This window comes from Cynocephalus volans, chromosome 17, assembly GCF_027409185.1.
Source record: "Cynocephalus volans isolate mCynVol1 chromosome 17, mCynVol1.pri, whole genome shotgun sequence".
Lineage (NCBI taxonomy): Eukaryota > Metazoa > Chordata > Mammalia > Dermoptera > Cynocephalidae > Cynocephalus > Cynocephalus volans.
This window is the reverse complement of record NC_084476.1, coordinates 20,695,689-20,714,288: the sequence shown is the minus strand read 5'-3', so window position 1 is coordinate 20,714,288 and position 18,600 is coordinate 20,695,689. Positions and strand designations below refer to the sequence as shown.

At 42.3% G+C, this 18,600-nt stretch overlaps 1 protein-coding gene across 5 annotated transcripts in view; it reads right to left on the bottom strand.

The window, feature by feature from the left end:
* Positions 1–2,490: 2,490 nt before the first annotated feature.
* The window catches only part of ASTN2 (astrotactin 2), a 902,747-nt gene continuing 886,637 nt past the window's right edge, over positions 2,491–18,600 (bottom strand). For 3 of the 5 annotated variants that reach the window (XM_063082086.1, XM_063082087.1, XM_063082088.1), the window contains 3 exons: positions 17,455–17,555; positions 15,554–15,737; positions 2,727–2,988 (listed from right to left, as the gene is read on the bottom strand). In XM_063082086.1, coding sequence (XP_062938156.1) covers positions 2,751–2,988; positions 15,554–15,737; positions 17,455–17,555 — 523 coding nt within the window. In that variant the 3' untranslated portion in view covers positions 2,727–2,750. Of the gene's footprint in view, positions 2,528–2,726; positions 2,989–15,553; positions 15,738–17,454; positions 17,556–18,600 lie in introns of those variants that run through there. The other 2 variants (XM_063082089.1, XM_063082090.1) reach the window with 2 other exon arrangements.

Sequence of the window (18,600 nt, the reverse complement as noted above, 5' to 3'; positions counted from 1 at the left end):
GAGAAAGATAGTCAAAATCGGAGGTATGTGGATGGGAGAACAAGTTGGGGATATGATGGTGGATATTCCTGGGGACCAAAGCAGTCTAGGGCTCTTACTACTGTATTAGGCTCCACCGTCACAACCACTTCTTTTTAAGTTAAAATTTTGATACTATTTACAATTCATATACCTCACAGAGCTGCTAGTCATTCATTCCTTCTCTTAATCAGCATTTGTTAGGCCTTCCCCAGCCAAATTTTCCTGGTTGTCTGCCCAAGATTCACAGTATTATACGTATCATTTCTGTAGGAGAAACAAACAAACAAACAAAAAACAAACCAAAAAAAAAACCCCTACTGTATATCGTGTTGGATGCACCTTAGCTACTGTCTCACTCAAGCTGCACAACAACCCCAGGAGGTGGGACTGTCATTGACCCCATTTTGTTGATGAGGAAACTGAGGTCCAGATGTCAAGTTACTCACCTAAGGGCAGTAGTTGGTAAAGAGCTGTGGAGTCAGAGTCAAATTTAATTGGGCTCCAGTGACTCTCCTAGCACATCCCATTTTAATTCTCTGCAACTGTAGAACTAAATTTTCCCTCAGGCTGGGTCAAGACAATAGAAAGCTATAACAATCTGGTGGCCTGGCAAAGGCCTGGGATCCAGGGTTCGTGAAAGGGCATATGTGAGAATCGTTTAGAACAGGGCTTGGCACATGGCACATACTCAATGAATGGTAACTGTTACTTTTTGGGGGGAGGGGTGGGTAAAATATTGGTTCCTCTCTCAATGTACTATCTATCCCTGGGAGGAGAAGAGTTATCAACATTATAGATGAAATTTGTTCATCTAAATTTCACCTGTATACTTTAACATAAACTCAACAATAACAAAACTTCTTGAAAGCGTGCCTTTGAGTTTAGATTGGTGGAGATTGAGAAGATTTCCAGGCACCTTAAGTTACCTGGAAGAATCTCCTACTTTTTTTCTCTTTGTATTACCCATTTTCCCCATGTGGACTGGAGTTCTGGTGGGAAAAAAAAAAAACTCAACATGTAGGTTTTCAGGAAGGAAAATGTTGATACAAGCACTCATCAAAATTGAAAAGTAGTCATTTGTTTTTAAAGTAAGCATATTTTTAAGTGCTTATGTTTTACCGATATTCAATATCTATTCCTCTTCTAAATCCCTCATGGTGCCCTACTCTCTTCTCTTTAACAGGGGTCATCTTTGCATTGTGATATATCTAACCTACATCTCATTTCCTCCGGCTAGCTAGCTTACCTGAATTAATATCAGGGTGTTAAAAATTTATATTGCCTCTTTGTACTCATTACCTTCCCAGGGAACACACTGGAGGCAGTACAATTGCCATGTAAAGAGATTTCAATTATACCTCAATAAAGTTGTTTTAAAATTAGATAAATAAAAGGAGACTCTAATATTGGAATGTCTCCCTCATGACCACAGGATCCAAGCTGCCATCACCTCTTGCCTGGAAAACAACAATGTTCGCCCACTTTCTGGGGTCTTCTCCAATCCATCCTTCACCTTGTAGCTGGAATAATTTTTTTTAAAGAGCAAGCTGACTTGTTAAAGTCCTTCGTTAAAGTCCTGAAGTGGCTCCTGGTTACTTCAAGATAATGTGAAACGTCTTGTCCAACACTTGCAATGCCCTACTGAGCTCCCAGTCTCACCCTTGGCTACTTCCTACTTTGATCCCTACTCTCAATGAAAGTGCATTCAGCCCTTGAGTGAATTATGTTTTCTCTTATCTCTGAGTTTTTGTTCATGGTGTCCCCTTTGCCTGGAGCAAATACCCTCCTTTCCACCTCTCTGTCTGGCTTACTTATCCTTATCCTTTAGGCTTGGGTACCCCCTTTTCAAGGTAGCATTTCAGGACCCCCTCCAAGTGTGCCTCATGATCCAACAACAAGTTCAGAGGACCTCCATCCTTCCTCTATCACAGACTGAAGTCACCAGACTGCTTCTCTATAATTTCCACTGTGCAATAAGTTCCTTGAGCACAGGGAGCCTCTCTGTCTTTAGTTGCATGCCCTGTGCCTGGCACATAGTAGATATTCAATAAATATTTGTTGAGTGAATAAATAGAGGTCCCCCAAGCACACTCCATTGGTAAGAAACACCACCCAAGCAGAAAGAGAGACAATAGGAACTTTTAATGCATGGGAAGTCCTGCAGAGACTCTGCACAGACCCACAGGTAGCAGGAAGAGGCAGGGGTCCTGCAATCGCAATAACGACTGGAAAAAAAATTAAGAAAAAGAGAGAGAAGTCCTTAAAGACCCAAGCTTCCTCGCTGCAGCAATCCTCGGGTCTTCCTTCCTGATGCTGAAGGGGTCAAACTGTCTCTCCAGAGGTCTCCTCCAGGGGTCCATGGCAGGAAGGAAGCTGAGTGCGGCAGGAGGCACGAAGAACAGGAAAGGCCGCTTGGTCTCTACCCAAAAGCTCCTGCCTTGGGATTGACTGCCATCCATAAGAAAAGGTTTAAAAAGGAGAGACTTTTGATAGAGTCAAATAATATCTTAGAAAAAATAAAAGATAGAGAAAAATGAATAATTCCATTGGTTACAAAGTTCTCTTTCTGCTATGCACAGGAGAAATAGTTTGCTTTGGCCCTGCTGGCAAGCTCCATCTGCCAGGCCCATCCTCAGCTGTCCCCCAGCCCCCCAGGCCCCAGGATCCATAAGAGTACTGCTCCTTCTCCCCTGGAGAGTCCCTGCACTCATGGAGGGCAGTACTCTCTCTCACCGGCCCTTGGATTCTCCGTACATGTTTCGGGCCATGGACACCATCTTCTCCTCGCACGTGATTTTGGTGTCCTTGAGGATGCTGTACCACACCATGCCTGCAGGTCGGACCTCTTCGCTGCGGCAGAAAAGGTAGGGCACGGTGTCCACGCGGCTCTGGATGTAGGCGCTTCGCAGGAGGCTAGAGCAGTGGCTGCTCACCCTCTCCAGCCGCCGCAGGATCAGGTGTGCCTTCCTGAAAGGTAGAACAAGACAGTAACAATTAAGCAAGAAGCCCAGATCAAGGGGTAGGCCATTGAGGTGAGGAACAGACAAAGGAGGACTTCTTGTCCCAACAATTTCCTGTCCATTCCTGACCGGAGTGTGATATTTCAAACATCTATTCAAAAGTTAGCTTAGAACCTCTCCTCTTCAACTGTGCAATGTGTAAAAAATAAAACAGACATAACCTTTGATCTGTCATTTTTACTTCCAGTATATGGGAGCCCTAGGAGTTAGAAGGTCACCAGAACTGGGGCTCTGACCAAATAAAAATTATTATAGCAATGATAAAAATAACAACTAAAATTTACTGATACTTATCGTGTGCTAGACACTGGGTGTGTGTACTTTGTAAACATTTAAAATTTTTTAATTTAATCTTCATCGCAGTCCTGAACATATTCTTCTTTCAACGCCCATTTAATGGGTGAAGAACCCAAGCGAGGCTCAGTGAAATGAGATTAGTTAACCAAGATCAAAAAGCAAGTTCACCTTTGGACTTGGGCATTGAATCTAGGCCTGAACCCTCCCCAGTCCCTCTCCAGCTGCTTTCTTGCTTCTCTAACCCTCTCATACTCTTTTCATGATACTTGGAAATCCTGCCCTTTCTGCTCCTTTTTTTCATCAAAGCTTGATTACATATGCCCCCAAGTCCGAACTTCTCTGTCTCATTTCTTCCCATCTCTAGAATAGTGATGATGATCTTATCCTCATAAGAGGGTTGTGAGATTAAGTATGAGAAATGCCCAATGCCTGGCACACAGTAAGCTTCCAATAAATGACAGCTACTATCATAAAGAATTATTATAATGACTCCTCAGGATCAAGGTCACACTGAACACCAGTCTTAGCAAGAATCATGCTGTACTACGGTGGTCACTATTAGAAACTTATCTAGATCCAGCACCAGAAAGAAGGTCTGTCAAAGATCCAATGGCTGCATGGACAAATAGAGCTACATAGGATCTTCAAGATCACCCAGTCTAAGGTTCCTCAAGAGTGGCACTATTGACATGTGGGGACAGACAATTCTTCGATGTATGAGAAATCCTGTAGGATGTTTAGCAGCATCTTGGGGCCTCAACTGACCAGATATCAATAGCTCCCCTGCCCTGGTCATGATAATAAAATTGTTTCCAGACATTGTCAAATGTCCAGTGGTGGGGGGTCAAAATTGCCCCCACTGTGCCCCACTGACCTAGCCTGCCCTATTCTCATTAAAAATGTGGAAACAGGCTTAGAGAGGGAATGGGATGTCCCTTTTCCAGGTAATTCAACAAGTCAGTCTCAGTGTTAAGGTGTCTGTCTCCAGGGGGAGCCCACTTTTCCCTACATTCCAGAATCTTCAAGATGCCCAGGGATCCTGGGATGCTAAACGAGTAGCTTGCTCTCCTGCTGTCCTCTCCATGACACTCTGACACCACAGGAGGGAAAGGGTTTTACAACAACAGACCCCACAAATGAGAGACTGTGTTAGGCACCTGTGAAGCAGCTGAAAAAGGACCGGGCTTGTGTGTACATTTTGTGGGCACAATTTATGAGGTGCTTTTCCAAAAGTCCTCTTTGTATAGTTCACCACTTGGGTGGAATATTTCCTGAGGTGCCAAGAATTCATCACTTCATAATCACACTCTATCCACAGTCCTCTCTCCTCTTGGGCAAGTACCTGCCCCACCCCCAAGAGAAGCCTGAGGAGTTCACGCCCCACCTCTCCTCATTTGAATTCTTGTTCTGTTCTATAATAACTGTGACCTCAGGAAATTTGCTCCACATCTATAAACCTGTTTCTTCATCTGAAAAGTGGGGCCGTTGCAAAGTCAAAAGAGATAAAGTCATTCATTGTTCATTTATTGAGCATCTATTATGTGGTGGAGCTTCTGATTCAGTGGGAAAAATGGACACATGGAGAGGACAATACAGGTAACAAGAGCAGTGGTAAAAGAGGTCAGGGGAGCTGTGTGAAGACAGAGGAAGGTGCAGAAATAGGATTGGGGATGTCCAGGAAGGCTTCCTAGTGGAAGGATAACTCCTATAAGTGAATAGGAGTCAGATAAAGAGGAGACCCAAGTCCCAACAGGTGGCATAGGTAATGGCATAGAGATAAGAGATTGCATAGAAGTTCTGAGAACTTATGGCTGCTACACAATGCACACAAGTGGGGACACAGTGGAAAAGTGCAGAAGTGGGCAGGAGCCAGGCCTCTGGAGCCTAGAAACTGGGGCATTGCTTGTATGAAGTAACAGTGATGCTACAGGCCCTAAAGCACTGACTACACAGTTCAAATTCCAGCTCAGCCACTTCTCAGCTGTGTAAGATTGAGCCAATTGCTTCGCCATGTGTGCCTCAGTTTCCTTACCTTACCCACAAAGTGAAAATAATAAATACCTACTACAAAGTGTTGTTTCAAAAATAAAAAGAAAGGAATAATAAATCTATAACAAGCCCACCATAAATGTAATCTATGATTATTGTCTCAAACATTAAGTGCGGGAGTTACTGACAGGTTTAAAGAAACAAAGGGACAGTTTTGGAGCTGGACTGTTTAAAAATATTTGACTCCCTTGCTGGAGGGTAAAACTGGCAGCAAGATGTCAGGTAGAGGGCCCATCCAGGTATTAACTGTTGCCCATCATTGTCCTTAGGGGGGTTGGTTTGATTTTTCTCTCTGTATTGGTCAAAAGCTATTTATTCTCTCCGTTTTCTCATCTGTGAAAAAGGGAAAAACATATCACTTACCTCATAGGATTATATTGAGGGTTAAGTGAGTGAACACAAGACATATAAAACTCTTAGAAAAGTGTTTGGCATATACTAAGGACCTCATGCATGTTAGGAAATATCATCACCATCACATCATTATCATCATCATGTTGAAGTATCCTTTGTGTACCAGGCACTGTACAGATATGTACTGGTTTAGATTAAGATCCTTAAATCAGACATAAACTGTTTTAAGCCTTGAGTGTCTTTATAAGTCAGGAGACAGGCAGACAGAAGAAATATCAACCTCTGATTCAGGGGCAGAGTGCTGGACTGGGGAACATGCAAGTTGCTGTGGAAGTATATAAGATGGGCACCTAATCATTGGTTTGGGAGCCCAGAGAAGTCTTCCCAGATGGTGTAACAGCTGAGCTAGGTTTTCAATGATGAAATAAAATTTTCAGGTAGATGAGAAGACAGAGGAAGTAGTCCATCCCATGTTAAACTGGAGACAGAATAAACCACAAGTTGTTCCAAATAGCCAGTGCAAAGAATGGGTGGGAAACCAGGGAGCTTGGCAGAGATCAGACAATCCAGGCTCATTTAAGTCATGCAAAAGTATTCGGATTTTATTCTCTGGGCAATGGAGAATCATTGCCTGATCCAGACAGTCACAAAAATAAGCAATAAATAAAAAACTTGAAAAGGGCAAGTCTTCCAACATTCCTAAATGCTTTGTCTCCAAATACCCAGCCATTTCCTGAGAGAGAATCTTGCAACTCAACTGGACAAAGCCTTCTTTTGTATGAATGGGAGAACTGGGGTTTGGAGTGAGAAAATGACTTGCCTTAAAGGAACATCTTCAGTTTGTAACAAGGGTAAAGGTAGAACAAATTGTTCCTCATTGCATGGAGTTGAGATGAATATTTGGTTCTGCAGTCCCTGATTCAAGCCCTAGCTCTATAACTTTACAGCTATGTGGATCATGAGCAAGTTTTTCAATGTCTTTAACCCTCAGTTAACCCATCAGTAAAATGGCAATAATAACTGTGTTGTCGGGAGGATGAGATGATGTGGGTAATTTGATTAACTTTAAGTAAATGTTAGCCATGATTCAAAGTGGCATATTATAGTAGAAAGGACATAGGCTTTAGAGCTCATTAGGGCAAGTCACCTCCCTAAGTCTCAGTTTCTTCATTTACAAAATAGTAACAGAGATACTTCTTTTGCAGGTGAACCTCTCTGAGCCTCAGTCTCCTTATTTGTAAAATGTTAATAGGGATATTTATTTTGTAGGTCTGCTTTTAGGCTAAAATGAAATGACTGTCATAGGCATCCAGCACAGGACTTTGTACATAATAGGCACTAAGCCAATGATTGCATGTAAACAACAGACAGAAGAATTCAGAAGGTGAAGCCATAGAGAGAAGGGCTAGAGGTGCTCAAAGGCTGCAGAGAAGGAGAGGGAGTGAGAGGAAGGTGAAAGTGCCAGGTAATAAATTGCAGGCAGTCGAGATCCATAAATCAAAGGCCAGGCATGCTTCAAGCTTTCCCTGGAGGGGAAATCGTAGGTCAGAGTGACCACTTTTCTCAAATACCGGAAATGAAATCTTCCTCATCAGAGACAGGACTCAGCCCGCTGGGACAGGAAGCAAGAGTGAAGGAGGAACACCACACGCTAATTTATCACTGTATCAGCAGGTGAGACAGAGACAGGAATGGCTTGTGGAGGAGTCAGGGGCTGGACCCAGATGCCACTTCTCCAGGAACTGTAGAACCTTTGATCTAACATGCTATTTCCAGCACCATTACCCAATCAGCTGTTGACACAGTTATCAGACAGAGAACTAGTTTCTAAGGGGGCACTGAGGTGCAGAAAAAGAAGAGAGGCAGGAAGGAAACATTCCCATTTCCCTCTCTCCCTCCTTTCTGCCTCCTTGAGTTGAGCTTAAATGTCTCTGTGTTAGTTGATCCCATGCTTAATGAGAGTCGAGGGTATGACGTGGTTGCAAAAAATTGAAACACAACCTTCAGAAGTGGAGAGGGCAGATTAAAAGAAGAAATGATTTATTCATGCTGCCTTTGTCCTGCCACATCTGGAGAACCCCGGTCACGTCTGGCAAGACGGACATATGCAAGCTGTAGCCAAATCATGATGATGGAGGGCATTGCAAAAGCAAATCTTCTGAGCAGAAAACAAGAATGGACTGTGTCCATGGAAGAGGGGATTTAGGCAAATGGTTATGTTGTTCTAGCAACTGAGGATAAATGGGCGAAAAACTGTGGTTCGGGGATGATAATAACTACAATTGATTGAACACCTACCATGTGCCAGAAACGGTACCTATGCAACATCATCTTAAACTAAATTCTCAGTACAATTCTAGAGTGTAGACTTTATTCCCCATCTGTAGGTGGTAAAAGTTAGCCTGAAGTAAGTCATGTGATTTGACCAGAGGGACAGAGTGATAGAATGAAATCTCAAATCTCTGCTGCAAGTCACCCAAGCATTATTGACAAAACCACTCTAAAATTAACAGAAAGTAAATATGGCTCAATATAATAAAAAAATTTAAACTTGAGTTCTCCAAATATAGAATGAGTTCTTTTGGTAATGGGTTTCCCATCATCGGAAGTGATCAAGTCAAGAACGTTTTAAAAATGAGTCTGCTGGTAGTGGGAGTTGAAGTAAGTGTTTGTTGTTGTTGTTTCTTTGTTATCAAAGGAATGGGAGCCTTGATTCGTAGAGAAATACCATCTGACAAGCAGGTCACAACAGAACCTGCTGTGACACAGCTGTCAAAGCCCTGAGCTCCTGAGACGAGACAGTAACTTCTGTTGAGGTTCTATTCATGCTTCAGAGTCACGCTGAAATTTCATCTTCAGGAAGTCTTCCAGATCTTCCTCGCTCTCCTAAGTCATGTTTTCTCCTTTGTTGCTAAAGCATTTTATTTATTTCTCTGCTAAGATCCATATTACCTTCCCTTTTAGTTTGTACGTACCTTGGGACGCAATATGTTATACTGGACAGGACACTGATATGACATAAGAAGACAATATTTTGAATTTTGCCTTTTAATCTTGAACAATTTAGTAACTCCACCAATTCTCTGTTGCTCAATCTTCAAAATCTATTGTTCAGGAGATGAAATGAGATGTAAATGAATGGGCCCATAATAGGTGCTCAACTAATACTTCCCAACTGGTTCTTGGACAGTGTCCAGCTCCTGCCTGTGCAAGAAGAAGGGATTAATAAATATGGATTGACTTAAAGTGAGGGAATTTTTAGTCCTTAGCTTTCCAAATACAACCGTTCTTTAGCAGGGGTTGACAAAGGGACTGAAATGGCACAGGAGCATCCTGTGGAATGAAGGAAATAATCAGGCAAGTGGCATAAAATGTTTATGCAGAATTATGATAGGAGGAAGAAGAAGAAGAAGAAGAAGAAGAAGAAGAAGAAGAAGAAGAAGAAGAAGAAGAAGAAGAAGAAGAAGAAGAAGAGGAAGAGGAAGAGGAAGAGGAAGAGGAAGAGGAAGAGGAAGAGGAAGAGGAAGAGGAGGAGGAGGAAGAAGAAGGAGAAAAAAAGAAATTTAGTTGGACTTTAATAGAGAACTAGACTAATGTGTGATACATTCATATATTGGCATGGCTAAAAGGCCCTTCATAAAGACAACACATTTACATATGCATCCATGGGAAAAGACTTGTGCAGTATATTGGGAAGTGAAAATAGGCAGATAACAGAACATAGTATGTGTAGAGATGATAGATGTGGAGATGTGGTTGTAGACACAGACTTATCTGTAAATTCGTATGTGTTTCGCTCTTCCCATGCATTTCCATGCCCATATCCATATCTATATACGGAAAGGTATATGCACGCTGTTAGCAATTTTATCTCTGGGGTAGGGTTGGGATTAGGGAGTTCGAAGGTGCAACATTTTTACTTTCTATTTTACATACTTCTGTATCATTTGGATGTTATAGAATGAGCAAGAATTATTTTGGAATAAAATACAATTTGAAAACATAAATATATATACACATGTTTTAAAGTTGGTGTGATGAATTTGTACAATGAAGCAATGGTTTTATGGCTTCTCAGTAGTTCACCAGGGTTCCTTTCAGAATAAATCTACATCAAACTTCGTATGAGATCACGTCCACCAAACAGAAAGCCAGATGCTCAGATACTGCCACTGAATACAATACCGTCAACACCAGGTTTGAAATGTAATTTGTCAGGTGCCTAGTAAAAATGTTTGTGTTTGGTTTCCTCTCCTCCTTGTTCCTTCATAAGAAACCATGAGATCTTTTCAAGAATTTATTCCTTGATGATGGTAAGAATGATGGAGTCTCATGTGTCCCCAAGCCATTTCAGCTGGAGCTGATGGGAACATCAAGATTATAACCGACCTTGCTATACTACCAGTGGGGAAACAGACCCATGGGATACTTGTTCAAAGCCATCGTACATTTTATTAGTATTTCTCCATTCTAAGCTATCTTCGATGATAAGAGATGCTATTCTTTAATAACACCCTTTCAAGAAAGAAGAAAAATTACAATACTTAAAGTGCACATGCATTGTGCACGATCCATCGAGATTTTAGAAATGTCAAAATCTGCAGAAAAAAACTTAAAATGTATCTAAGATTATAGGAATATGGCCCTAGCAGCCTAAATCTGCTCTTGTTCCCAATATCTTAAAAAAGATAAGATTAAACTTCCAAAAAAGTTAATTGAAAAATATCTAACTAAGGATCTATTACAATCTTGGAAGAATGTACAGTGACATCCAAGATTTACTTGTTTTCACTAAGGGCACAGAAATGGATCTGCCAACTCTTTTCAGATGTTTTGCTATGTTGAGAAAGATCCCAGGCTGAGCCAAATCTGTGATGCTTTCTGTGATCTATTAGCAATGTCTGCTATGGAAGCAAGGAAGGCTGACACCATAAATATACCGCTCCTAGTCTAGACAGATCAATTTCACTGAAACAAAATCTCTTCAAACCCTTGCACTCTCCTCTCTCGTCTATCAATTTGATCAGACATAACTAACTGAAAGTTTAGAGAAGTGAAGGGTGGTTAAGGATATTTTCACTGGAGCAAATCTGATCTCTAGCCACCTATGAGCTCAGTTTTTCAAGTGTCCTAATAGGAGCCTTATGGCTGGGCCAGCTGGGTGTCAGCGGGTCTTCTTTGAGCAGCTATTTGCAGTAACCTGCAGTTGTCATAAGAACCAGGTTCTTGGGGACATCGGCCTGGCAGATTTATTAGGCAGAGGTAAGAGATAAGAAATGCCCTTTTGTCACTAAATTTTATGGGGATATGTGACCGCGGATCCAGGGAGGAGGTAAAAACATTTTGGGGCTTGGTAATTATAAAGGCCAAGAAAATCCTAACGGAGCTTATCTTGTGATAGCAGCCCTCAGCATGCTCCTGGGAAAAACTTTCATAACCCCAAGATAATCTGGGTCCCTGGACCAAGGAACCGTGACATTCATGGTGCACTTGTTCTCTGGTCTCTACAACCTTCAAGGCTTTTTGGTTCCTGGGCTTCTCAGCTAGAAGAAACTTTGTAGTTCAGCCTTTTTATGTTACAAATGAGGTCTGGAATGGGGATGGAATTTATCCAGGGCCACACAGAAATTAAGTGGCAAAACCAGGACATGAACACTGGGCTTCTGGCTCCAGAGAAGTGTTTTGCTCTCTCTCCTTTATACTTCAATGTTCTGCACAGTTGCTAACCCTTGAGAGGCACAAATTTGTCAAAATCACTCCGTTGTTTAAAATCTTTACTTGGCTTCTGGCAGAAAGAACAAACTCCTGAAAACACAAGAGCCATCATGATGTGACCCTTGCTAAATTCTCTGGCCTTGTTATTCTTTTTCCCTTTTCCCTCTCACCTTGAACTCTCTGTTCCAATGAGATTTACACTTTTTGACTGAAGTATATTCTCTTACCCCACCCATCTTTGCATTGGATGACATGCATCCTTCTGATGAGAACACTCTCCCCCTTCCACATGGAGGACTCATGTTCATTCTTTGAATTTAAACACACACTTCGCTTCCTTCTCCAGGGGTCTTCCTTTAGCTCCAGGCTTAGCTCCAGCTCTCTGCATTTGGAATCTTGTCACTCCAAGTGTGCTTTTTGGACCAGCAACATTGGCATCACCTGACAGCTTGTTAGAAATGCAGAATCTCAGGCCCAGCCCAGACCACTGCATCAATTTGAATTTTCACAGGGTCCCCAGGTGACTCTCATGCACATTAGGTTTGGGAAGCACTGCTCTAAAACATCCATCCATCCTCCCTTTCTTAGCATGTGTCTTGTGATGCGTTTTCCTGCAACTGCCTGCAGCCCAGGCTTTTCCTCACTAGATGCTGAGCCTTGTAAAGACAGGATCTGTCTTCTTCACCCTTTTATTTCCAACCCCCAGGAAAGGACCTGGAACATAGTTAGTACATTATCAAGAAATTATGAATTAATTAATGAAATGATGCTTCTTGAAGTCTTTTCATATTTGCAAAGACATTGTATTTTTTAGAATGTTAGAGGGTCTTAGAATTCATGGAATTCAGTTATTTCCAACTGTGATCTATAGATACTTAAGAGCCTAGAAAGTCTTAAGGGACCCTTGGGGTTGGGTGGGGTGGGGTGGCATAGAAGAGGAGGCCTAGCGGGTGGGGCACCAGGCCAGCCCCTGTACCTTCTGCCAGATCAACTCTGAAATCATCTGGACCACATATATTATCCACCTATTCCACAAGTAATTATCTAGCATCTACTTAGAAAAGTGAATAGGACATAAAGGATCACTAACTATTCATAAGTTACACTGTAGTGGGGAAGAGAGATAATACATAAATGAACATGTAAGCAAGTAAGATACTAAAACTAGTAAATGCAATGCAGAGAATTAAAACACGAGGGTATAAGAGAGTGAATGGGTGCAAATTTTAGAAAATTCTCTAAGGAAGTGGCATTCTAGCTAAGACCTGGGGTTCTTTGTAAGATTTATTTAGGAAAACAAATTCCACTGATTAAAAAAAAAAAAAAAAAAAGAATGTCACCATACTAGTTGATCCTGATCATTGTACAGACAAGGAGACTGAGAGCCAGAGGGAGCAGCGCCCAAAATTGCACAGTGAGTGTATGAGCAGAGCCAGGACGGATTAGGACACAGCACCCTTTATTCCTGCTGACATGCCAGTGTGGGATGTTGGGGCAATCTGATATCCCCTCTAGGAGACTAGAAAGACTAGAGGAGGAGGAAGCTGGGTGCCACAGGTGGAAGTGGGCCGACAGTGGCTGGTGACCGGCTGACGGAGGTCAGTGGGTTATTGCAGTCCATTACCGAGTGGGTTGCCCTGCCTCTGTGGGTGGCCAGGAGGTCTTTCCAGAAGATTTACGTCCTGGAGGGTCAGAAAGAATCCCAGCAGGTTGTAAAGACAAAGTCAGGAGTGGAGCTCTGGTTTAGCTTCCACTCAAACTCCCTGAGCCCTGTGGGGAAGCCCAGTGAAGTGGAAAGCCTTTCTTTTCCACGGGCAAGGTGGCAGCCGAGATGACTCACGTAGCCAGTGCCTTTCATCTGGGGCTCTGTACTCGTGCCTGCCAGTCTGCCCTCTTGTTGCTTTTATCTAAAGAACCTTCCTTTCATGTGAAAGGGAGAAAGTTAAAGTCCTGGGCCCAAAAGAACTGATAAGGCCAACTCCTGGAAGAATCCCCTTTATCCCCTGATTGAGCTCTCATCCTGTCTCTTGAGGGCCTCGAGTTCTTGGCAAGCCATTGCAAGTGTTGAAAGGGCTCGGGATGACAGCCTTCCATGTCATACTCAGTGCATCTTTGGACAGTTCATTTAACTCCATGGGGCCTCGACTTCCTTATCATCCAAAAAATGGGAAGAATATCCTATAGAGCCATTTTGAAGCTTTTGAAAGCATGAAGTACCACTAATTATTTCAGGAAGTCATGCAATTCTCTCCAACATCTCAATGCTAGCCTGACCCTGAATACTGCAGTCTCCCAAGGACTATTATCACAACAGGCTGTAGGGCCTCACTGCCTCCGTCTTGCCTTGGCCCCTCTAGCCACACATCAAACTGCAGCCAGAGGGATCTTTCTTGAGAATCTGAAAATATCACCCCCCTGTGAAAAACACTTGAAAGCGTCTTATTACCCTAGAGAGATAATCTAAACTTCTTAACCCAACTTAAAGGGCATTTAGGATCTGGCGCCTGCTGACATCCCCCTTCTTATTTCTTACCCCTCCAGCTGTCATTCACTTTGCTCCAACTACATAGAAATTCTTCAGTTCCTCCAAACACAGTATTTACCGAAGTGTAGAAGGCGTTCCTCCGGGGTAGGGGAAAGGGTTTTAGGTGGTACTCAAGGTGATCACAGGTCCAGTATGAAACAAGGACGAACCACATTTGGAAAAGTGGTAAGCTTACCTCTTTCGTTCTCTTCCTGTCCTTCAGACTACTTTAGAAAGAAAATCTTGATTTAGGACTGTGTCTTTAACACTTCTTTTGCTAGTCTCCCTTTTAAAGGGACAGCCTCACGCTCTGCTAGGATTGAACACATTGTTTTCTGCTTTTGTATATTGTTTTATTTGGTTTTTGCTGTTCTTGTTCCATTGTATTGAATGGTGGTTAGGTTAAACTTTCTATTAAGGGTAGATGGTACTAGTTTTCCCTTTATAGGATGATACAGTGTTTTCTTTTCAAATATATTTTTAATAGGAAGTGAATCTAAGAAAGAAATATCAAATAAATAAAGTGCATATGGCATGATGAGATGGGAAAAGTGATAAAGATACCAGGCAAATAATCAAAATTTGAGAAGAAAACCCCTGCTCTAATGTAATATTGTCTCCTTAGCATTTCCTAGCCTAGTCTCTCTGCCTCAAATACTCTAACCTCCACCCCCTTCACTTACCTAACTCAGTCATTAGGTCTCAAAGTCTCCATCCCTGGACAGCCTTTACTGGGTTACCTACACCAGATGCCCACTCTCATCTTCCCAAAGGGTTCTGCTCTTCTGCTATCATGACACTTATCATTCCTGTTCTTTGTAATTGCTTATTTAATTACCTGCAACAGGAAGCTATGTGTGGGTAAAGACTGTTTCTGCCTTTTTTTCACTGCATCATCAGCAACACTATATAAGAGGCACTGTTAAATACATGCCGAATGGATAAATGCATGGTGGTGTTAGAGGCGAGACATGAACGGCAACCACCCTTGCATGTACTATTTTATGAAGCTTCTGAAGACAGTGACTGTGCTCTGGTTCTGTTTGAATCCTCCATGGCACAGTCACTGATAGGGACAAAAATAATGCCTTAATACATGTTAAATTAATTAATTAATTTAGTCATAGACACTAATGGACTTTAGTCAAGGTCATAGCTATTTACTCTTAAATAAAATCAAAAACAAAACAAAACAAAAAAAGCTCAGATTTCTTATGGAAGAGTAATAAAGGCCTTAGATTAGGGACCATGGCCCTGTTTCCATGCCCCTCTGTGATCTTGGTTAGGACATAGCACTTCAAGGAACCTAAGTTTTCTATCTGGGAAACTGGAGGTGGGAGGTGGGCAAAGAGCACTGATGTCTCTCCCCTCTCTGACATTGCAGGAGTGCGAGAAGCTAAAATTCCAAGATTCTTTCATTCTTTCTGCTCATTTCCCATCTTTAGACCAGACACGACTAAGGTGACTTGTTTACTCGATAAAGGTCATTCTCAGCCTATGGGGAAAAAGGTCCAGTAAAGTCAACCAGAAGCAAGAAGAACATGCCCCTCCACTCACACTCCTACACCCCTACCTGGGCCCCAGCTCATCCTCACTCCTCCAGACAAAGTCGCCGAACTTCTCATAGTGAGAGTTGTAGTGGTGCTGGACTCGGAACAGCATCGACGCTGAGACTTCCATTAGCGTGTTGTAGGCAGTCTGCTGCTCCTTTCCGCTTGTGTACCCATTGTACAGATTGTAGATCTTGTCAGCTATCTCTGAGAGGGAAGAAGTGCAGGAACAGATCACGGGGCAGTGGGAGAGCGTGAGGACAGAAGCATGGCTTGCAGCAAGGAAGGCACAGCTGTGTGGGATTTGCATGGTCTTTGGGAGCAGAAGAATCTTAATTTCACCCTGAGGATGTCATTGATTAATTGTGTTCAGATTTCTTATCTATTATCTGGAGTTAACAGTGTCTACTCTGGAGGTGCATCGAGAGAACTAAATTAAAAAGTGTATGCAAAGCACTCAACACAAGGCCTGGCACAAAGTTAGAGCTCATAATTGTAAGCTTAATTGTTAATATAATTATTGTATCCATGATTTAATAGAAAATTCCAAACAAGTGCAGAGGCTTAAATAAACTGTCTTGGCTCATCTCAATACACTTCTATCTCCTGTCTGTATTATTTCCAACACATTTCTGTGACAAGCTCTGATTGGTCCCCGTTTGAAACCTTTCAAAGAAAATCCAAACTCTTCTGCTTGTCAATTATGGCCATTCTTGCTCCTTCAGTCACTCCTACTAATAAATGTAATTTAAATTCATCATGAGTAGAAGGCACATTCTTTCCACTTTAAAGGCTCTGATCAAAATCTGTATGTGTCCCCAAATTGTTATTAACAAGTTGCTTCTAGGAGAATCTGGGGAATTTAGGGTGAGGATAAGAGGAGTATTTACTTCGCACTATTTTTTACCCTGATTTTAATTTTTCTTATTTTTTTAATCATGTGGATGTATTATTTTAAAAGAATAACAATAATAAAATTACCAGGAAAATATCTCAAATCCTTTCCCCTTTGAGGTGCAATGGCTCTCTGTCTCCTCTTGTCTGGTAGCACCTAAGACACTTATTATTGAGCTTAGAATTGAGCCATTTGTGAGAATGTCTGTCTCTCCACACACACTGTGAACTCCTAAAAGGTGCAGACCATGTCCCAACTGCATTGTTGTACCAGGGCTTTTGGGAAATATTTGCTGAACCTGAAGTAGCCCACAGGACTCATGACCTACCATCACATTTTTCCAGTCTTGATATAGAAACTACATCTACACATTCTCCACGAGCTAACTATATGGTGTATCTGATTGATTGGTTGTATTTTTTCAGATGCTTTTGCCTGATGTTTACAACTTCATGGGCCAGAAGCAGCAGAAAGGTTTAATCTTCCATGATAACTCTGACTGATAGTCACTGACTGTAGCTTTGTGCTGAGGATTCTGGGGCCATCTCTGGTCTGGATGGGACAGTGTGCTGTGATCTGCTAATGATGTCTGCCATGGGCACAACTAGGTGAAATGGTGCTTATTTGCTGGCCCTAGCATAGACTTCAGTGGAAGAATGTGATCGGTCCCTAAGAAGCCCAGGCTAGGGGACAAGATAGAGCCATGGGGTCTGACTCTCCACAGTTCCTGGTCTGTAAGTCAGAATAGGAACAAACTCCATAAAAGAGGAGCAAGTCTTTCCACTGGCACAGATATAGCTAGTCAATCTCATTTTTTTTCCTTTGTGGCTTTGATTAATTTACCTCCATGTTCCTCCTGCTCCCTCAGTTCCTTCACTTTCCTCTCCCTGTGCCAGTGTGTGTACATGCATATGTGTGTGTGTATGTGTGTGTGTGTGTGTGTGTGTGTCTGGTAGTTAGTGACTGTTGGATGCTGAACTTAGGGGAAATGTGGTAGTTCTCTGGGAAGTCAAGAAATGGGTCACCTACCTTCTGCCTTGTTGTCATCCACCAATGGACAGGCTGTCCGCAGGGTCACTGTGCTGAGCTCTGAGTGCCTCCCCCGTGTATCCACAGCATACAGAGTGAACCTGTTGCACAACAAGAAAACAGAGTATGGAGCTGTGACTTCACAGAAGGCCCTGGAAGCTGCAGAGAAGAATGCAAAATCTGGCATGGGATGCTTATGCTGTAGGAGAAATGATTTAGGGAAAAAAATGAGATAATTATAAAGCATTTATTGAGCATCAACTGCCTAATGGGCACTTAGCACTTAATCTACTAGTCTTCAATTAAGCAAGCCTAAAAGGGAGGGATTTATTATCACCCACAATGAGGACACTGAGTTGTAGACTGTGTACCTTTCCACGAACTCACAGTTACTGAGGAACAGTACAGGGATTTGAACTCAAGCAATCTAAGTAGAAGCCCTGAGAAAAAGTTCCAATACTATCCTGTAGGGCTAGATATCCCAGTTTTTATATTGTTTCATTCATTTGTTTAACAAACACTTACTGAGCACTAACTATGTGCCTGAAACTTTTTTAGGTGCTAAGTTTATAAAGGTAAATAAAAGAGCTCAAGTCCTTGCTTGCATAGAGCTAATCAAAGAGTAGATAAAAAATCAGATAATGGTAAGTGTGATAGAGAATATAACAAGATAATATGAAAAAGACTAATGTGGGGGTGTGGGATGCATGTGCTTTAGACAGGGTAGTTCATAAAGGCCTTCCTGAGAGGGGAGGCTTGAGCTGAGACCTGAAAAATGAGAAAGAACAAGCTTATGGGAGGAAGACCTGGGGAAGAACATTCCTGGAAGGGAGATCACCTCATTGCAAAGGCCCCAAGGAGAAGAGGAGCCCACCCTGTTGAAGGAATAGTCAGCTGGTATGGCTGGAGATAAGTGAGATAAAATGAAAGGGTGGTAGGAGAGCTTGTAAGCTATGACAGGGAGCCTGGGAGTTATTCTAGGTACAAGTCATGTCTCCACCTGTCCGTGATGTCATTTGAAGCTGCATGCTGTATTGGTGTGAGTAGACATAGCCTGTGTGGCCTTAGAAGGGGAGAACTGGTAAAACACAGACCTGGTGGGTTCAGGTCTAATCCAGAGCACAGAATTCTTTCTAGAGCACTGCA